At 49.6% G+C, this 16,918-nt stretch overlaps 1 protein-coding gene across 1 annotated transcript in view; it reads left to right on the top strand.

Moving 5' to 3' along the window:
• The first annotated feature begins 5,109 nt into the window (after window positions 1-5,109).
• LOC142008780 (caspase-14-like) overlaps window positions 5,110-16,918 on the top strand; it is a 33,992-nt gene continuing 22,183 nt past the window's right edge. Inside the window, exons 1-3 of the mRNA XM_074986083.1 lie at window positions 5,110-5,387; window positions 10,698-10,789; window positions 14,250-14,405. Coding sequence (XP_074842184.1) covers window positions 5,138-5,387; window positions 10,698-10,789; window positions 14,250-14,405 — 498 coding nt within the window. The 5' untranslated portion in view covers window positions 5,110-5,137. The remainder of the gene's footprint in view (window positions 5,388-10,697; window positions 10,790-14,249; window positions 14,406-16,918) is intronic.

The raw sequence follows: 16,918 nt of genomic DNA, 5'->3' as shown, positions 1-16,918 counted from the left end.
TTACAGCAATATGTCTTTATTCTTATTTCCCCAAGTACATCACTCCCTTTAATTTCTTCTGCTCATAATCAGCCATTCCCAACCTTCCCTCCTCTTAGCTATAGAGGAAAGGAACCTGACACCTGAATCTGGAAATGCTTGAAACAAAGCTGTCATGTTCACTACCAACCCTTTGTAGGTTCTACTTTCTCCCAGAGATTAGAGAGCCAAGGATGTCTTAAATTAGGACTGGAAGAATCAAAAGGCTCTCAAGTTACAAGGCCAAAGACCCCAGTGACCATCCATCCAGTCTTGGCTGGGACAGCATTTCAGGTGCTAGGAAGGGGTCCCCATTTATTTAAAACAAAGGGGCTAATTGCCCCGTATTCAGGCCCCCTGCTGAGCTGACATCTTCCCTTCAACAGTGCAGGTGCTGCTGCTGGCTGGAGAACATACTCACATGCTCTCCAGCCACGTGGGAGAGGGAGCCAGCAGCGGGCCCTGCCATTGGGATGTAGCTGCCACCCAGTTCCCAGTTCCCTGCAGCCTGGGGAAGCCAGAAGCCACACTAGCATGGCTGCCACCTTGTTCATGGCTCCCCGCAGCTCGGGAGAGCCGCACTGGCACAACTGCCATCTGGTTCCCAGCTCCCTGTGCCTCAGCGAAGCTGGAAGGATCACCAGCCCAGCTGTCAGCTGGTTCACAGCTCCCCCATTTTTCCTGGCTCACTGCAGCTTGAGGGAGTCTCACTAGCATGGCTGCTGCATGGTTCCTGGCTCCTTGTGCCTCGGGGCCGCTGGGAGGCACACTGGCGTGGCTGCCACTCAGTTTCCAGTGCCCCGATGCATGGAGCAGCCAAGGAGGCCCACTGCAGGGGCGGCAGCCCCATTCCCAGCATCCTGAGGCATGGGACAGCTAGGGAGGTCCCCTGCAAAGGGGGCAGTCTCATTCCTGGCACACTAAGGTGTGGGGCAGCCTGGGAGGTCCGCCAGTATTTGGGCTAGGGAAATACAGCCACCCTACAAATGACCACCCATGTGCCCTCTACAATGGAAATAAAGCAATGTAAATTTTACAGCAGAACATTGAGATAAAATTTAATATTCAAAGTGTGTCTGACAAGAGTAGTACCTGCAGTTACAAATAAAGTATAGTATCAATGAGGTGCCTCTATTTGGATTATAGTTCCATTCAGGAAATTGGGAGATTCGGAACTGAGTGTAATTTATTTACTGATGGTGCTTTACACCACATTATTACCAGCTCTCTCAGTATTTCAGGGATGTCAAGTCAGATGAGAGGACTGAACTTATCGTGATTGTATTGGATGTGGAGAGCTGCCCAAAGAAATTCTCAGAGTCTTCAGTGAGACAAAAGACATGACCAGGCTATTTCCTTTCAATCCATTGGAGGCAAGACAGGATTATATGGAAGTCACTAGTATAAAATGCCTCACAAGTTCATTGGGATGATTATTGATACACTTTAGAGCCTGTAGACAGGTCTGCTGCCACAGAATGTGCTTCCTGTGCCATGTTCTGGCCCTGAGAAGGACACCCTGACAAGCTGGGACTGAAGTCTGTCTTTTCAGCTTTTCAACTAGCTTGCTTATCTAGTACTGTAGTTATCCAATAGGCATTAATGGTGGTTTTAGTAATGCTTGAAGAATGGGAACTTTTAGGATGGATGACAGTGATAGTATTTTATCAGACCCTTTCTAAAGCAGTGGAATTTGATTCTCTTCTCCTCCTGGGTACTGCTTTGCCAGGCATGTCTTCCTAAAGAGACTATGTGCAATACCACCACCTGCTGGGCTTACAGAAATTATCTAGCCCCAGGATTCCCAAACTGTGTGGTTTAATCCCCAGGCACAACCACATTCTCCAGTTACATTTCTAATTTCTACTGACTCATGCAATCTTAATAAAAGCTATATAATATTTTGAGCTGTATAGGGAGGAGTATGTGGGGAAAAATTACAGCTCCAATGTCAAGTTTAATTCTCACCAGCAATGGCATGTTTCACTTCAAGAACATCCATTACTTACATTAAAAAATGACTAGCAATATTTCAGTCTGACGGGGATTGATTAGTTTAAAAAATGAGGCTACACTGGTGAAGGTAATGAAAATCTCAGAGCATCTATGGCTACACAAAATGAGACAGTCAAAAAGTTGCTAGAAAATATGATTACACATACTTGAAGCTTAGTTTATCAAGTTACCTGCTGATGTATTTACCGTAGAGAACATACGGTGAGCTTCCTGGTCTGCAGAGAAAGGGAGAAGTTCTCACAACGTCAAGCCAGGTTTGATTGAACACAAAGGCAAGGGAGCCTTGTGAACAGATGTCATATCAGAAATTGTGCTGTAGCAGAATTTTGATGGTATTTTAGAGAAAGTCCCATATATAAATGTGAAGAGCATGCTTCCATTCCACTCCCTCCATGCACAAAAATAAAAGCAAAAAATTTCTCAGGCAGGCCATGGTTTGTGCTAACGACCCCCTATTCAAATCCTAAAGTCTGGAGTAGGCCTATAATTCTGTAGTTCAGAAACGCACTTAACGTGAGTAGAGAGATACCTCACTGGGCGCCCCCCAATCTCAATATCTATCTATCTCTCGATCTCTCTCTCTCTCGATCTCTCTCTCGACACAGAGAAAGCCATCTCAGAGCAGACAGGCAGGACCTTGAAGTCTGAAGGGAGGGACAGTTGCTTCCACTACCACATTCCAAGGAAAGGCCCTGAATGTGCGAACCAATTGTTAGTACTGTGTGTGTGCTGTTAATGTCTTTTGGCTTCAATCGTCTAGATAGGCACCCCCGTCACTCCCACAAACCACCTCATCCACCCTAAACCCGTCATAACCAATTTGTTTTGTTTCATTAACATGTAGGGAAACAACCTGTACTAGAGATAAGATGTTCTATAAGCAATCTCTTGCGGCTAGAAACTATCCCGGCATGGGTAACACCCATGTTGAAGTTTCCCCCGCCCATCAATACTCTACATAATCAATTGTAACCTGTTGTCTGGGAGTGCTTCACTGAGTCCTGATAGGCAAAGTGGCACTCCACCAGCGCTGTGTGTAATAAACCCTCCTACTTGCTTCATACATGGTGTCCAGTCTTAGATCCAACAGTTATATAGCTTTGATCAATGCCCACACAAATATAATCTCGTGGTCAGAAACAGGCAATCAGAACAACGGTCAACAGTGAGCAAAACTGAATGCTACTTAAACTAAAAACATCATGTTTCAGGAATATGTCTCACTGTGGGGCATGTAGATGGATAACAAACACATGGTGTTCCCAACTTGTGTTTAGATATAACTTTAAGCTTTCTACTTAGTGTCAGGCCTTAAACATATAATTCACAGACCAATTTTACTATGCTTTTGATGGGATTCATGTATGCATTCAGGAAGTGGTCTGAAGGAGTAGTTTGTACAGTATTCACAGACATACCTCCTACACTACAGTCATCCATTACTTGTAGTTCTTAATGAGTTACATCTATATATTAGGAGAATGCACACTATTTTTATAATCATGTCAGTTATCCATGTGTTTGGGAGTCAAAAGCCCTTCCTATTATCCATGGAGTTTAAAAGCTATCACCAGTTACATGTGACTACAACTGTGAGAACTAAAAGTCTAGTGAATTTCTATCTTTACTCCTCTTAAACTGACTCAAAATTAAGAGACAAAATTGAGACAATCAACCTGGGTTACTGCCACTATTAAGTCATGGCCCACTAGCCATGTAAATTATCTCTCCAAAATTATTTAACTTTGACAGAGTTGTGAAATAAGCAAAATAAGGAATCCTAGAACTGGATGATATCTAGAGGTCCCTTCGAGTTCAGTCCCATGCACTCACAGCAGGATTAAGCACAATCTAGACAGACCATCCCTGATAGGTGTACACAAGACTGAAGGAAAAATCAAATTAGTGTCAAACATAACATTCACTTATTGGCTAGCATTTTACCATAGCCAGTTACCGCTCTAGCTCAGTACCCTGCTTTCTCCCAGTGGCTGGCAATAGATGTGTCATAGGAAAAGAACAAAAAGGGGCAATATGCAGGGATCCATCCTCTCATCCAGTCCCAGATTCTGGCTGTCACAGGCAGGACACCAGGATGTGAAGGGCGAAAGCCCTCCCATTTTTCAAAGTGGACAGACCTGGCCTGTCCACTTTTCACCAGGGGCCCAGCTACCACTGCCCCTTCTCTCTGAGGTCCTCGCCCCTTGCCATGCCAAAACCTGAAGCCCAGCCCAGGCAACCACATACCCTCCAACTGCCCATGTTATCTGGGCCAGAAAGCAGCAGCCAGCCTGTGTGTCTGCCCCCACCTCACCCAAGGCAGATACAGCTGCCCTGTGCAGTTCTTTCCTGGTTCTTTGACCTTCCAGGCCCCTCTCCCCAGGCCAGAATTTGGAGTGAGATCAAAGGAAGAAATACACAGGCAGCTGTAGGGCACGAAAGACGCTCCACCTGCCCTGGTGGGAGCCCCGGGGGTAGAAAGTGGGGACAGCCTGGGAGCTCCTCTTCCTGCCTTACCCCATGGGCAAGTGGTCCAGCTCTGCAGGGCCTCCAAGGGAGGAGATGGTACAGGGCACGGGCAGGACAACACTTTCAGAAAGACTTTGGTGGACCCAGGCCAGAGGTTTAAGGACACTCAGGGCTCGTGGTGACGCCCCTGACCACGCTGCGTAACAGTCACGGAGGGTCCTACCTCTGTGGACTTCCCCCTCTTCTGCCCTAGTCACCCTCCGGCCTACACTAAACTTCCGCCAGGCGGTGCCCGACTCCCCGGGGAGCCCGGACTCCGGCTCTCGCCGCCTCTCCCGCGCCCACGACTCCCGGCCCCACAGCGATGCAGCCGCTGGGGCGCGACGCCTCAGCACAGCCCAGCGAGACAGCGGCCTCCCGGGCTCGGCACTAGCGCGCACGCACAGCCCCAAGGCGGCGCCGTCTCCACGACGCGAACCTTAGCCACGCCCCGAGCGAGGCGCCAGCCCCGGGCGTTCCCACAGCCGGCGGCGGCGGCTCCCGCCCGCCTGTTAGTGTTCTCGCGAGTGTCTTTGAAAAGGCGCGCGACGGAGCGGGTTCGGGGGGGGGGTCTCCGGCACTCGCCCGAGGCGCTATGGCGGCCGGCCGCATCTTAGGGGTCTTGAGCCAGCTGAGCCAGGAGCAGCTGGCCACGTTCAAGTTCCACCTGCAGGAGCGGGACCCGACCCGCTTCACGACGATGGACCTGGAAGGCGCCTGGAACTGCCCGGCGCTGGCGACGCTGCTGGTGCAGCGCTGCCCGCGTGAGGCCGAGGAGGTGCTGCGCGAGATGCTCCTCCAAATCGGCCGCTACGACCTGTGCGAGGGAGCGGAGGCCGCGCCAGGTAAAGCGGGGGGCGGGAGCGCGGGGCCGCCGGGCGCGGAACGGGACTCGGGCCCTGGCCGGCCCCGATCCGCGCCACGGCGAAGGGCTGCTGGCAGCGGTGGGCGATGGGCCCGGAGGCTGCAGGGAGCTGTGTCACCAACGAAGGAAGGAAGGAAGGAATGAAGGCCAGTAAAGGGTTAACCCTTAGTCACCCAGCAGCCGATTTCCCCTCCTGTTTTGTGAGCAGGTTCCTTTTTGTAAGGCCCTGACTTGATGTCTGTGTCCTGGCGCGCGTCTGTGTGAGGGCCTGCGGAAAGCAAGGCCGGCTGTCCCGTTGCAGCACTTGGCTTGCAGGCGATGCCCTAAGGAGAGGGTGAAGCATAGGGTTTACCCCACGGAAGATATTCAGGCGTGTCTTCCTGGCTTTAAGGGGTCCTTTCCTCCTTGGTAGCGGTGGCAGTTATTCCCCAGGCTCAGGGAATCTGTGACTTTCATATTAAGCCTTTAGAAATAAGGTATTTTTAAAGTTTTTGGGGGCCCACGCTTTCAGCACCTAGAGAGTCAGAGTGGGGAGGCAGCCCTGGTACCTGGGTTAATGTTTCTGCTTTGTGAGTCCACAGCTGTGGATGGGATTTGGTAAGGGCTGGAGCCTGCAACTTCCTTCCCTGCACATCTGACTTTGGGAGTCCTTGTCTGAACTGGGTGAACCAGGCACAGAGGATGAAACTGCCACTTGGCAAGCCCTGCTCCTTTTCTGCATATGGCCCTGCCCATACCACTGTTGCAGTTTCTTTCTAAAGAAAATGGAGCATGTTTTCCACTGCATGCTAGATGGTGTTTGTGAATGTTGGACTTAATTAAAAGCACTAAATTTGGGAATAAAGATATCACTCAGATTTTTTGGTGCCCCCTAATAGGTGACATCCATGTAGTCTGCAAATCAGCCAGTTCAAATGCTTCACCTGTTGCTGCATTCATCTTGAGGAACACATAATGGCAAGCAGCAGTTAAAAATGATTGAGAAATCTGTCACTGGCTACACCAGTGGTTCCCAAACATTTTGGCATCTCACCTCCGGCCCTCTTGATTTTTGACAAACCCCCATGCCCCCGCCGCCTTCTTTGCCATCATCCAACCACCCTTTTAACAAAAAAATTCATAATTTAAAATAAACAAACTTGATATAATGTTATTTAAAATTACAAATAAGTACATAGTTTTTCTTACACCCTTGCAGGTGCCTGGTGCAGCCCCCTGCTGGCCAGCTACCTGAGCCCTATGCCAACCGCCAGAGCTGACAGTGACAGCTGCCTACCCACCTGAGACCTATGCTGCCAGAGCCACCCGCCTGTGCCACCAGGGCCAGCTACGCGCAACAGCCTTCTGCCTGCCTGCTGCCTGAGCCCTGTGTGCTGCTGTGATCAGCTGCCTGCCCACCAGCTGCAGGCCATCTGCCTGCTTGCCTGCCAGCCCAAGCCCTGTGAGTCACTCACCTGAGCCTCTCCCATCCCACAAAGCCAGGCACCACCAGCCCCCTGCTCTTACCCCATCCCCCTCAGCTGACCCAGGCAACCCCAGCCTCCTATCTTAATCCCATCCTCCTCTTTCCCCCAACCCATGCTCACTGATCTTTGCAGGAGACAGCTAGCTCCACATGGGTCTTCACTGGCTGCCTGCTTTTTATAGCGACTGCACCAGGTCACCCACTTAAAATGGCAGGGTCTAAGAACCAGAAGCAAAGGCTGGCTCTTTTGGGGGGAGGGGGGGCTAGCTCACCTCCCCCCATCCCCAGAATTTCTTCATGTCCCCCCCTACCCCCTGGGGGGGGGGGGCATGTTCCCAGTTTGGGAATCTATGGGTTACACAATAGAAGAAAGTGTCAGGCCTCACCTTCAGCTGACATTTGCACCCAGGTAGGAAGAAAATGGCTGGAATGAGATTGCAAATGCTGACCCCTCATCTTCTGTCGGTTTATTTAAAAATAGCAGTATGCACCTGAGGCAATGCATAAACTGCTAAGAGTGGCTACTGCATCTAGAGAACTCCAGCCAGTAAAATAAAAGGCTGACTGCGAGTTTATCAACAGTAATATCCCCTCAGCTCACAGAGCCAAGAGCACAGTGGGGCTAATTTTATGTCCCAGAACCTTCTCAGGTGAGAGAACCCAATAGCTCCATTCTCATGAGAAACTGGCCACCAGGAAAATGTTTTCCATATGAAAAAGCATTGAGTATTCTTCTGTAAGTCCCTCCTTTACTCCCTGCCTTCACTTTTTCTCCCCCTGCCACTCTCCCTTTCTTTCCTTAGTACAGCTTCTCCTTCCCTGGTTGGTTGGACAGTCAGATGGCTTGGTTTTGGGAGGGGGGCAGTTTCGGGAAGAAATCTACCATGTGCTAGCAAGCAAAGGGGGTGGGAGAAGAAAGATGAGCAGGCAGAGGGACTGTGGCAAGCCTGTGGAAAGAGGAAGATCCAGCAATGAGCATGACTAGGCTGTTTTGGGCAGGGGAGGACTTAGAAACTTGCCATATATGGTGGTTGGGAGGTGGAGGGGGATGAGTGAGCAAGGGGAGACATACCAAGCAGGGGGTGGACTGTAGGGCACAACCAGGTGGAGGGAGGAGGAAAGCCACCAAGCACTAACAAGTGGTGGGGGAGGCTGAGCAGAGATGGGGCACAGGCTGTGGAGTTTATTTGGGGAGAGGGCAAGGGAAGGATTAGAATCCAGGGAGCAGCCTAATAGTGAAAAAGGGAAGGAGGTGAGGAAGCCCCAAGCAGAGTAAGCTGGTAGAAGGCTGAGTGGGGAGGGGTACTCACTAGCTGGGACCATTAGAGCAGGCAGAGGATGAGGTTGGGCTGTCCAACATCTGAGTGAGCATGAGTGAAGGACAAAACCAGGGAGGAACAGAAGAAGCCTGCAAAGAAAACAGCACAGCGAACTGGGCTCTCTGGAAAGGAGTGTTGCAGCATCTCATGCTCAAAAAACTAGCGCTGGAAGCATGTGTGACTGAATGAACTTGAGCTTTTTTATGTTCCATTCAGGTTCTAGCACAGCTGAGGAGGCTACCTGCTGCTCAGCTTCTGAGGTTCATTAATATTCCCATGGAAAATTTGAAAGACCCAAGAAGTTGAGTAGCAACTAAAGCCTTCCCAACCACCCTGGAACCTGCATAAGAATTTCCACTGCATCCCATGGCTATTTTATGTGCCACTGTAATGGTCTTGGCCAGCGGCACGTGCCTCTTCTGGCAGCGCAGGCCTCTGCACCCAGCCCTGGCCTGGGCACAGCTGCCCTCGGTGCTAACAGCCTTCTCCCTGGAGTCTTGTCCCATTTAACGGGGCCACCGGCCAGCAGCGTATGCACCCGGGCCCTAGCTCAGGGCAGGACAGCAACCACAGTTCACCAGAGGATCCTGGCCCCTGCCTTAGGGCAGGGCAACACACCGACAGTCAGGGAGCCTGGCCCTTGGCTCAGGCCAGGGCGGCAGGTCAACAGCCACCAAAGTGGTGTGGCTCAAGAGAAGTGAGGGGCTGCACTTCCTACCTCCACTTCCATCGGTGTTTGGTCCCACTTGGAGTGCTCAGCAAGCTCAGGAAGGCAGATCTCCAAGGAAGTGGCAGCAGGCAGCTCCATGTCATTTGGGTAGTGTACCAGGGGCTCCAGCAGGGTCAAGGCCTTGGCATCATGGGTGGCTGGCAGGACTCCAGGCTTGTGCCCGTCTGGGTCCCTGGGGTAGCTGGTCACAGGCAAGGTCTCCAGGTTTGGAGGGGCCTTGGGGTATGGGATTTGCCACAGGGCTGAGGGCCCTGGTAGGTCAGGAAAGTGAGGGTGGCTGGCAGGTGACTCTCACTAGTCTGGCCATGGTCTTCCAGCTCCTTGGAGCCCAGTGAGAGGCCCTTGCCCCAATCAGAGGCCAGTCTTTTAATGAGCCTTGAGCCCTACCTGTGGTACTTCTGGCCCCAGGTGCTGCTCTTTGGGGGTGGGAGGTGGGGCACAGGTGTTCAGGGCCCACCCACCAAGGTCTCTTAGAGGCCTCCTCCTCCTGAGTCGGGGAGGCCACTGCACCTTGCTACCCCCATCCATGTGGGGTAAAAATCTTTAGTCTAGGTGGGTGGGGTGCATTAATGTTAAATACAGAATAACAGCTTTGAGCCCCTTGCCACACACCAGAGGTCTGCATGTAAACAGCCAGGGGAATGACCTAGCTACCCTTGCTCTACCATAGTACTGCTGCCAGCCCCACTGCTTTTACTGAAGAATTAGACCTAGCAGAGGAAAGCACAGTCCTGTGTGTGTTTCAAAGCATGAGAGAGGTGAGCCATAAACTGAGAGTTAAAACAAGAAATCCAGCAGGATGTAAAATAAAGCTCCACATAATAGGGCCCTGTAGCCGAATGCAGTGGCCTCACCCAGACGCAGGCGGGGGAGGCCTCAGAGACCTTGCCTATGCTTTTCCTCAGCCTATTGTCTTTAAGCCAGCAGCACTGTCTCGTTTTACCATAGGTGTACCTGAAAGGCCGGCTGTGGGTGTTTTCCAGAGTAAGAATAGTTGAAATATGGATCCGTGATCAATATTCAAAACTTGAGATACAAAAATGATACATGATGCAAATGAAATAATCGTTTAGCAAAAAACTTAGACACCTTGCATAACACATGGTCTACAAAATGCATCATAATTATGTCATAAATGCATCATAATAAAAATATCACTGATGAATGAGGTGCATTTATCTTTTTTCTTTTTGGTCAGTGTGTTCATATTCATGTTGCCACCTTTTCATTTCACATAGTAGCAGCAACAGTAGGGGAAATAACATCCATAAGCTGTTGGGAGTATTTTCCCCATGGTGTCAAGTAAACTTGATCTGAGTAGGCTTCGACAATGCTGCTCTTAATACGTTTAAAACCTGACATAAATCCTGGTGCTATCACTGGCCATGAGTGGTGGAACTGGAGCAACGGTGAGAATCTTGACAAAAAAAGCCTAATTCCAACACAGGCTTAATCCGGCTGGTCAAATTGTGGAGTAGGAAAAGCATGTTTCTAGGAGGGCAGTGTTGTGTGTGTTTAGCAGCAGGGAGGGGGACTCTGATTTGGACATTGCAAACTGCTGTTTCCATTGTGCAAAATACATAAAATGAGAGATGATACAAGCATGGAGTTCATAGGCCCAGATCCACAAAAGTATTTAGGCTTCTAACCTCTGACTTCACAGGATGTCACCTGTGATTTACAAAGTATTAGGAGAGGCAAATAATAATGCATACAAAAACCGCTTCAGCTGTCATTTGAGTTTCATTTCTAAATTGCTTGTTCTTAAATACACAGCTGCTGTACCGAGAACTGGCAAACAACAAACCACGCATCGGACAAGTGATACAAGGTTTAATGAAAGAACTGAGCAAAGTCACAGAAAATTGGTAACTATATTTCAGTTTTCTCAGAGCATCTGAATATCTTTGAAGCCCCTGAGCCAAGTTCTCCAAGTCTTCTGGGATCAATGCCCCAGACTTCAAAAGCAGCTACTCTTGTGTGACAAAGAGCAGAATAGGCCTGACACTTGTAAATATTTTAATTTCTGTAAATCATTCTGCAGTATTCTCAGGTTGATAAAGATAACATTCAATAGTTTGCTTAACCCGCTAGACCAGGTGTCTGCAACTAAAATAACGAGAAGAGCCATTTTTCCAAATTTGGTTACCAAATCAGTACTTCAGGAGCTGCAGTGCAAGTGAATTCAAGACAGTCCTTAATAAACTGTACTTTTTGTAACCACTGTTTTAAGAACAGCCTGTGCACAATGATTTCTGCCAGTTAAAAAGTTTGTTACTTTTACCCCTGGATTGGGGAGCAAATGAGGAAAAGGAAAATGGTGCACCTGGGGATTGCTCCTTCCTGCTTGAAAGGCTATGTTCACATCAGCCCTCCACCCCAGTGTTTCTCAATTTTTTTTTTTTAATAAAGTACTCCAAGCCGCACCATTTAACCCAGTCCTTCCCTTCCCACCTCCAGAGCCAGGCTTCCCCCTGCTATACCCTAGCATCCCCTTCTCTCCTCTCCTGCTGCTTTGACCAGTCCTCCCTCCCCTCCCCTCCAGAGACAAGCACGGCCAGTTCTCCTCATTTGAACCCAGTCTCCCCTCCCCTCCTTCAGAGCCCCTCTACCCCGCTGTTATCCAGTGCTGGTGACTTGCCAGAGCCACCTCTGCCATTGCCACTGCCACGTGCTTCTCCCTTGAAGTGCTGGGGCGGGACATGTGCATCCTCTGCTTTCGCAGCTGCAAGCATTTTATTGCTTAAAGAGTCATGAGCAGCTCCAAAGCACGTAGCCCCTGAACTTCTCTTGCAACCCAGGGTCGGCAGCCTGCCAGTGGAGCAGAGAGCCCCCCTGAGGTGAGCTGTGTGGCCAGGACTTGTTGGGGGAACACATTGAGAGCCACAGAGAAGTCAACAGTGGCAGTGTCAGCGTCCAGAGCTGCAAATGACTCCTTAAAGAGCTGCATGCAGCTCCAGAGCTTCAGGTTGCCGACCCCTGTGGCATACTGTGGCCAGGTTAAGTGGAATTTCCAAAAGTGGATCTTCCTTGGGTGGTGCATAAAGTCCTCCCCTCGGTGTACAGAACAAGATCTGAGGGCCCATCCTATAAACAATCAGCTGTACGGTTTACTATCATTAAAATAATTCATGTTAGTAATCTGTATGTGAGGGTGTGTTTTCGTGGGATTGGGTGAGTAACAGTTCAGTGACTGTAACTGTCGCTCACGGGTGGCCGCAGTGATTGCTTCCCCTATGCTCCATCCATGAGAGGGATTGTGGCTAGTCAATCTGCATGAGTATGGATCCACTGGCCCCTGCCCCTCAGCCCAGTGTCTGGAATTGCCATGCAGAGGGTTGGCATGGATCGCTGCTCCTGGAGCTGGCAATAATATCCTGAGAGAATTTTGAAAATTAGGAAAAGTGGCAGCAAATCAGTGTCACATGCAAAATTAACTGAAGGTGTGCTTATACCTAAGAGGTGAATTTTGGAAGTATGCTGGTAAACTTGATTAAATTCCAAAATACAAGGAGTGAGAGATGGATTCATAGGCCCAGATCCACCAGGTCATTTAGGCTTCTAACTTCCACTGACTTCAGAAGAAGTTAGAAGTCAAAATACCTTTGTGGAACTAGACGTTAGAGCTTATGTATGGCAACAGTACAAAGAAACTTCAGCAAATTATAAGTAATTTTACAGATAACCACATTCAGTTTACTTGTAGAACACTAGCATTTACTAGATATGGAATTATTCTATACTATACTCTCGCAGGCTGCATGCTGCAAGAGCCTAGGGCAGGGGCAGTATGCTGGGAGTTGGATGAAAGCCTTTCTTTCCCCACCTAGGTTCACAGAGTGTGCAGCTCTGCAGCCAGGGCTGGCAGCTGAGGCTTATTACGAATCAGCTTGCAACAAAAGCGAATCAGGACCTGTTAGTAGTTAATGCTTCCTGGGTCCCTATAAAAAGACTTCTCCCAAGCAGATAGCAGAAAGAGTTGAGAAGCATATGAGGAAGAGAGGTTGGAAGTTCAGAAGAGCAAAGCAGCTCAGCCAGGTACATGGGTAAGGTGCTAGAGGGAAGTGGTAGGAGAAGTAGCCCCAGGAAAAGGATGCTGTGTTTGGGGCAGGGGTAAAGCCCCATCAACTGGTTCTCACCTAGGGTCCCTTGGCCAGAGCCCAAAATAGTGAGTGTGAACTCCCCTCACCCTTCTTCTGGAGAGCTGCCCTAGTGGAAGGATAGGAGCATTTAAACCTGCTGAAGGGGGCTTGCTTCCCCCTGCTTGGGACTTGCCTGTGATGAGACTAACTTGATAAGCAGAGCCTCTTGTCTCTGGAAAGACCCAGTGCAGCAAAAGGACCACCGTGAGTCTCAAGCATATGCTGGAATCTGCCTAGAACCTCAAGCATGCTAACAAGGGACTTGTCACAATATGCACCTGGATTGAAATCCTGGTGCTGTTGAAGTCTGTGACAAAATTTTCCGTTGATTTCAGTGGGGTGTAAGTTTCACTTCATGTTTCTAGAAACATACATTTTGTCAGATTGTGCCTGACTTCAGTGAGGTTACACAGCAGAATTCTTCCATGAATAGCAGCATCTGATATTTATCTCCTTTTCATGTATCAACCAAAAGTCTAAAGAATTATTCATTAAGCTTGAGGAATGAAATACAATCCTCCTTTCTCCATCTTCCAAATATACCTGTAATGTCAGCTTTGTCCTATGATTAATTTTTATATTGCAATGTCTCTGAATAGTTTAATATTTAGAGGTAAAGTTAACTAGTTTATTTTGTTTTATTACCTGAAATACGGAAATCACTGGAACCAAAATCCTTAAACATATTTCTTTAACCTGCTCTTGATTATTTTAGAGATTTTTTTTTTTCTAATTGATAAATTTGGCCCAAATTCTCCTCCCACTCTTGAGTTTTACACTCTTTAATTCTATTGATCTAGATTAAAATTAATCCAGATTTATGCTGAGGAAAGAAGTAATAGAACCTGCAAGGGAATGTCTGGATGAGTCTCTGAAAGGGTGTTAAAATAGTTTGGTCCTATCTGAAATTGTGATTAAACCATTTTCAGCACTTGTTCATCTGCACCAATTGCTGACACTTGCTATATGCATCACATCCGTTTGATGTTATAGATGGGGCTAGAGAAGCCCAATTCTGTAGCTACTCCCATGGTCAGTGGGATTTCTCTTAACAAGAGTTTTAGGATTGGACACTCAGGCTTTTGATGGTTCTACACAGTAAGTTTTTTCTACATGAGTGTTGTTCAGTTGACCGACCAACCGTTCATCTGTTCTGACATTTTAATTTAATGCTTTGAATTAACAGGTTACATATGACATGAGCAAAAAGCGTGTGGCTTTTATGATGTGCGTAACAACAGGGAGGTCTGGCGCAGAAAAGGATATTGAAAAAATGAATAAGTGGCTTGACAAGTTCCAGTTTCGAAGGCCTTATGGAGACTGCATAGATCCTAATGGGAAGGTAGGTTGTTAAAATTATGCTATAACGCACTAACAGCTTCACTTGGAATGCCTCCCACGCCTCCAAGGAGGGCTCACTTATCTCTTGTGAAACATAAGTCGGTACTAGATGATTAAAAAATATTTTCCCCACCACTTTTCAAGAAGTGTTATCTTTAAGGCTATGATCTAGTCACAGGTATTTTTAGTACAGGTAGTGAACAGGTCATGGGCATAAACAAATTCAAGGCTCATGATCTGTTCACAATTGATATTGTACGTACCCCAGACTAAGTCTTGGGGGGCTTGTTGCTGAAGGGGAACACTTGAGGGGAGGGGAAACCCCTGGGCTGTGGCTCGAGAGCCAGTTGCTTGAGTGTCCCTGGGGTCAGCCACTCTGCTGTAGAAATCAGAAGTTCTTCTTCAAGTGATTGCTCATGTGCATTCCAGTTTGGTGTGCACTGGTGCATGCCCAGTTGCCAGAAGCTTTTTGCCCTAGTTGGTAGCCCTAGGGTCAGTTGGGCGCCCCTGTAGTGACGCCTGTATGGCTGCCCATCTATGCACCACCCCTGCTCAGTTCGTTTTCGCCACGCTGTCGGTTGCTGGAGCTCCCTCATTGTTGAGTGTTCGCTGGCAGCCTTTATTTTTAAATTAGCTGGTAGTTCGTGAAAAGAGTTGTAAATAGCTTAGATAGTTGTCTTTCATCTGTAAATAGTTCCACTTAGCACTTAGTGAGCCGAGATGGGACTTTAACCCCCCTCAGTGCCAGGGGATGCCTGGCTCCCTGGGGTTTAAAACCTGCTCAAAATGTGGCAAACAAATGCCCAAAAGCAACCCGCATTGGGCTTGCCTGAGCTGCCTTGGTGAGGCACACCTCCAGGAACACGGCTCTATTTGCAAGGCCTTCAAGCCTAGGACTTTGAAAGACAGAGCTCAACAGCTGACGGTGCTACTAACGGAATCAGCCCTGTGCCCGGACATTTCCCCAGCGGGAGCTCAGAGCAGTGCATCATCAGTGCCGAGCTCTCCAGCACCATTGGTGCCATCAGAAAGCTCCTGGCAACGAGAGCAGGACTCGGCACCAAGCACCCCCCGGCGCCATAAGAACCAGTCCCCAGTGCCTTGCAAGAAGAGGAGGCAGGACCAGGGTCGATCCCAAGAGAGGAGGAGGCTACTGCAATCCTCAGGAGAGTCTGCCAGATCGCACTGGGACTGGGGTCATGAAGTGCAGGTGTCGACTCCAGTGTAGGGCGGGAGCCCACGCTCTCCCAGGCTGCCCTCCACGCCAGAGGCCTTTAGCACAGCACAAGGCCTCCTGCAGATAACTTTGCTGCTTCAGACACCGCACTGGGAGCTTTCATCGCCCCAAATATGGCATCTGAACAGTCTCTAGGGGCCCCGGCACAGTTCCTGACGCCAGTGAGACCCCCGCAAACGGTCACCTCCTTTGGTGCCTCGCATCAGACAGTGGAGGGCACGCAGGAGCTGATAGGCACCACGGGACCCTCAGCACCGCCCGTGGTCGTCTGTGTCAGTCTCTCTTTACTCCAGCTCAGCTCAGAGTGGGAGTACAAGGTCATACCGATGCAGTGGGCATTGACACCGGCCCCGACGCCCCTTCGAAGGGGGAATGGCAAATGCCTTCCCAAGGTGCCCCACAATGGCCTTTTTGGACTCCATGGGCAATCCACGAGACACAGGGGTGAGCTGTGGGACTCCCGGCTAGGGCTCCTGGCACTCCCCAGGTGCCGAGATTGGCCCCAACCACTTCATTGGGAGCGCCCCCGCGAGAGCAGGCGGAGTCGTCGGCACCAGCATCGATGCAAACATAGGCACCGGGACCTGTGGTGCAGTGGGCACCAGCACCCATAGAACAGGTGCCGAGTGTCCCGGTCATCATGGAATCTTACTATATGCCACTAGGGGGCCCTTCACCCCAGGCACCGAGCACAGCACTGCGAGCCACGGTGCCAGGGTCTCAAATGGAGGTACCTGAACCCCCCTGCACGGATGGGATTGGAGGACGCAATGCCTTTGTCCTCCTCAGATGAGGCATTGGCTGGATCCCCGGTAATGGAGGGTGGAGGAGCATACAAGCAGTTATTGAGAAGGGTGGCTGAGAGTCTGGGGGTGCAGATGAAAGAGGTCGGGGTGAAATACATCCTGTTACAAACATTCTCTCGACATCTGAACCTACCAGGGTGGCACTGCCCATTATAAAGACAATTGCCAGTACGCCAAAGACCGTGTGGCAGACCCCGGCCTCAGCCATACTGAGGCTAGAAAGAATGAGCACCGGTATTTCATGCTAGCCCAGGGCAATGAACATCTGTTCACCCCCCAACCCCCCGACTCCCTGGTCATAGATGCTGTGAACAACAGGGAGAGGCAAGAGGTCCAGGGCCCCTCCCCTAAAAACAAAGAGACCAAACACTTAGACCTGTATGGCAGAAAAGTTTACTGTACAGGTGACCTCCAGCTGAGAATTGCTAACCAGCAAGCCATGGTTAGCAGATATGCTTATATTACGGCCAG

This window comes from Carettochelys insculpta, chromosome 2 (assembly GCF_033958435.1).
Source record: "Carettochelys insculpta isolate YL-2023 chromosome 2, ASM3395843v1, whole genome shotgun sequence".
NCBI lineage: Eukaryota > Metazoa > Chordata > Testudines > Carettochelyidae > Carettochelys > Carettochelys insculpta.
This window is presented reverse-complemented; position numbering and strand designations above follow the sequence as displayed.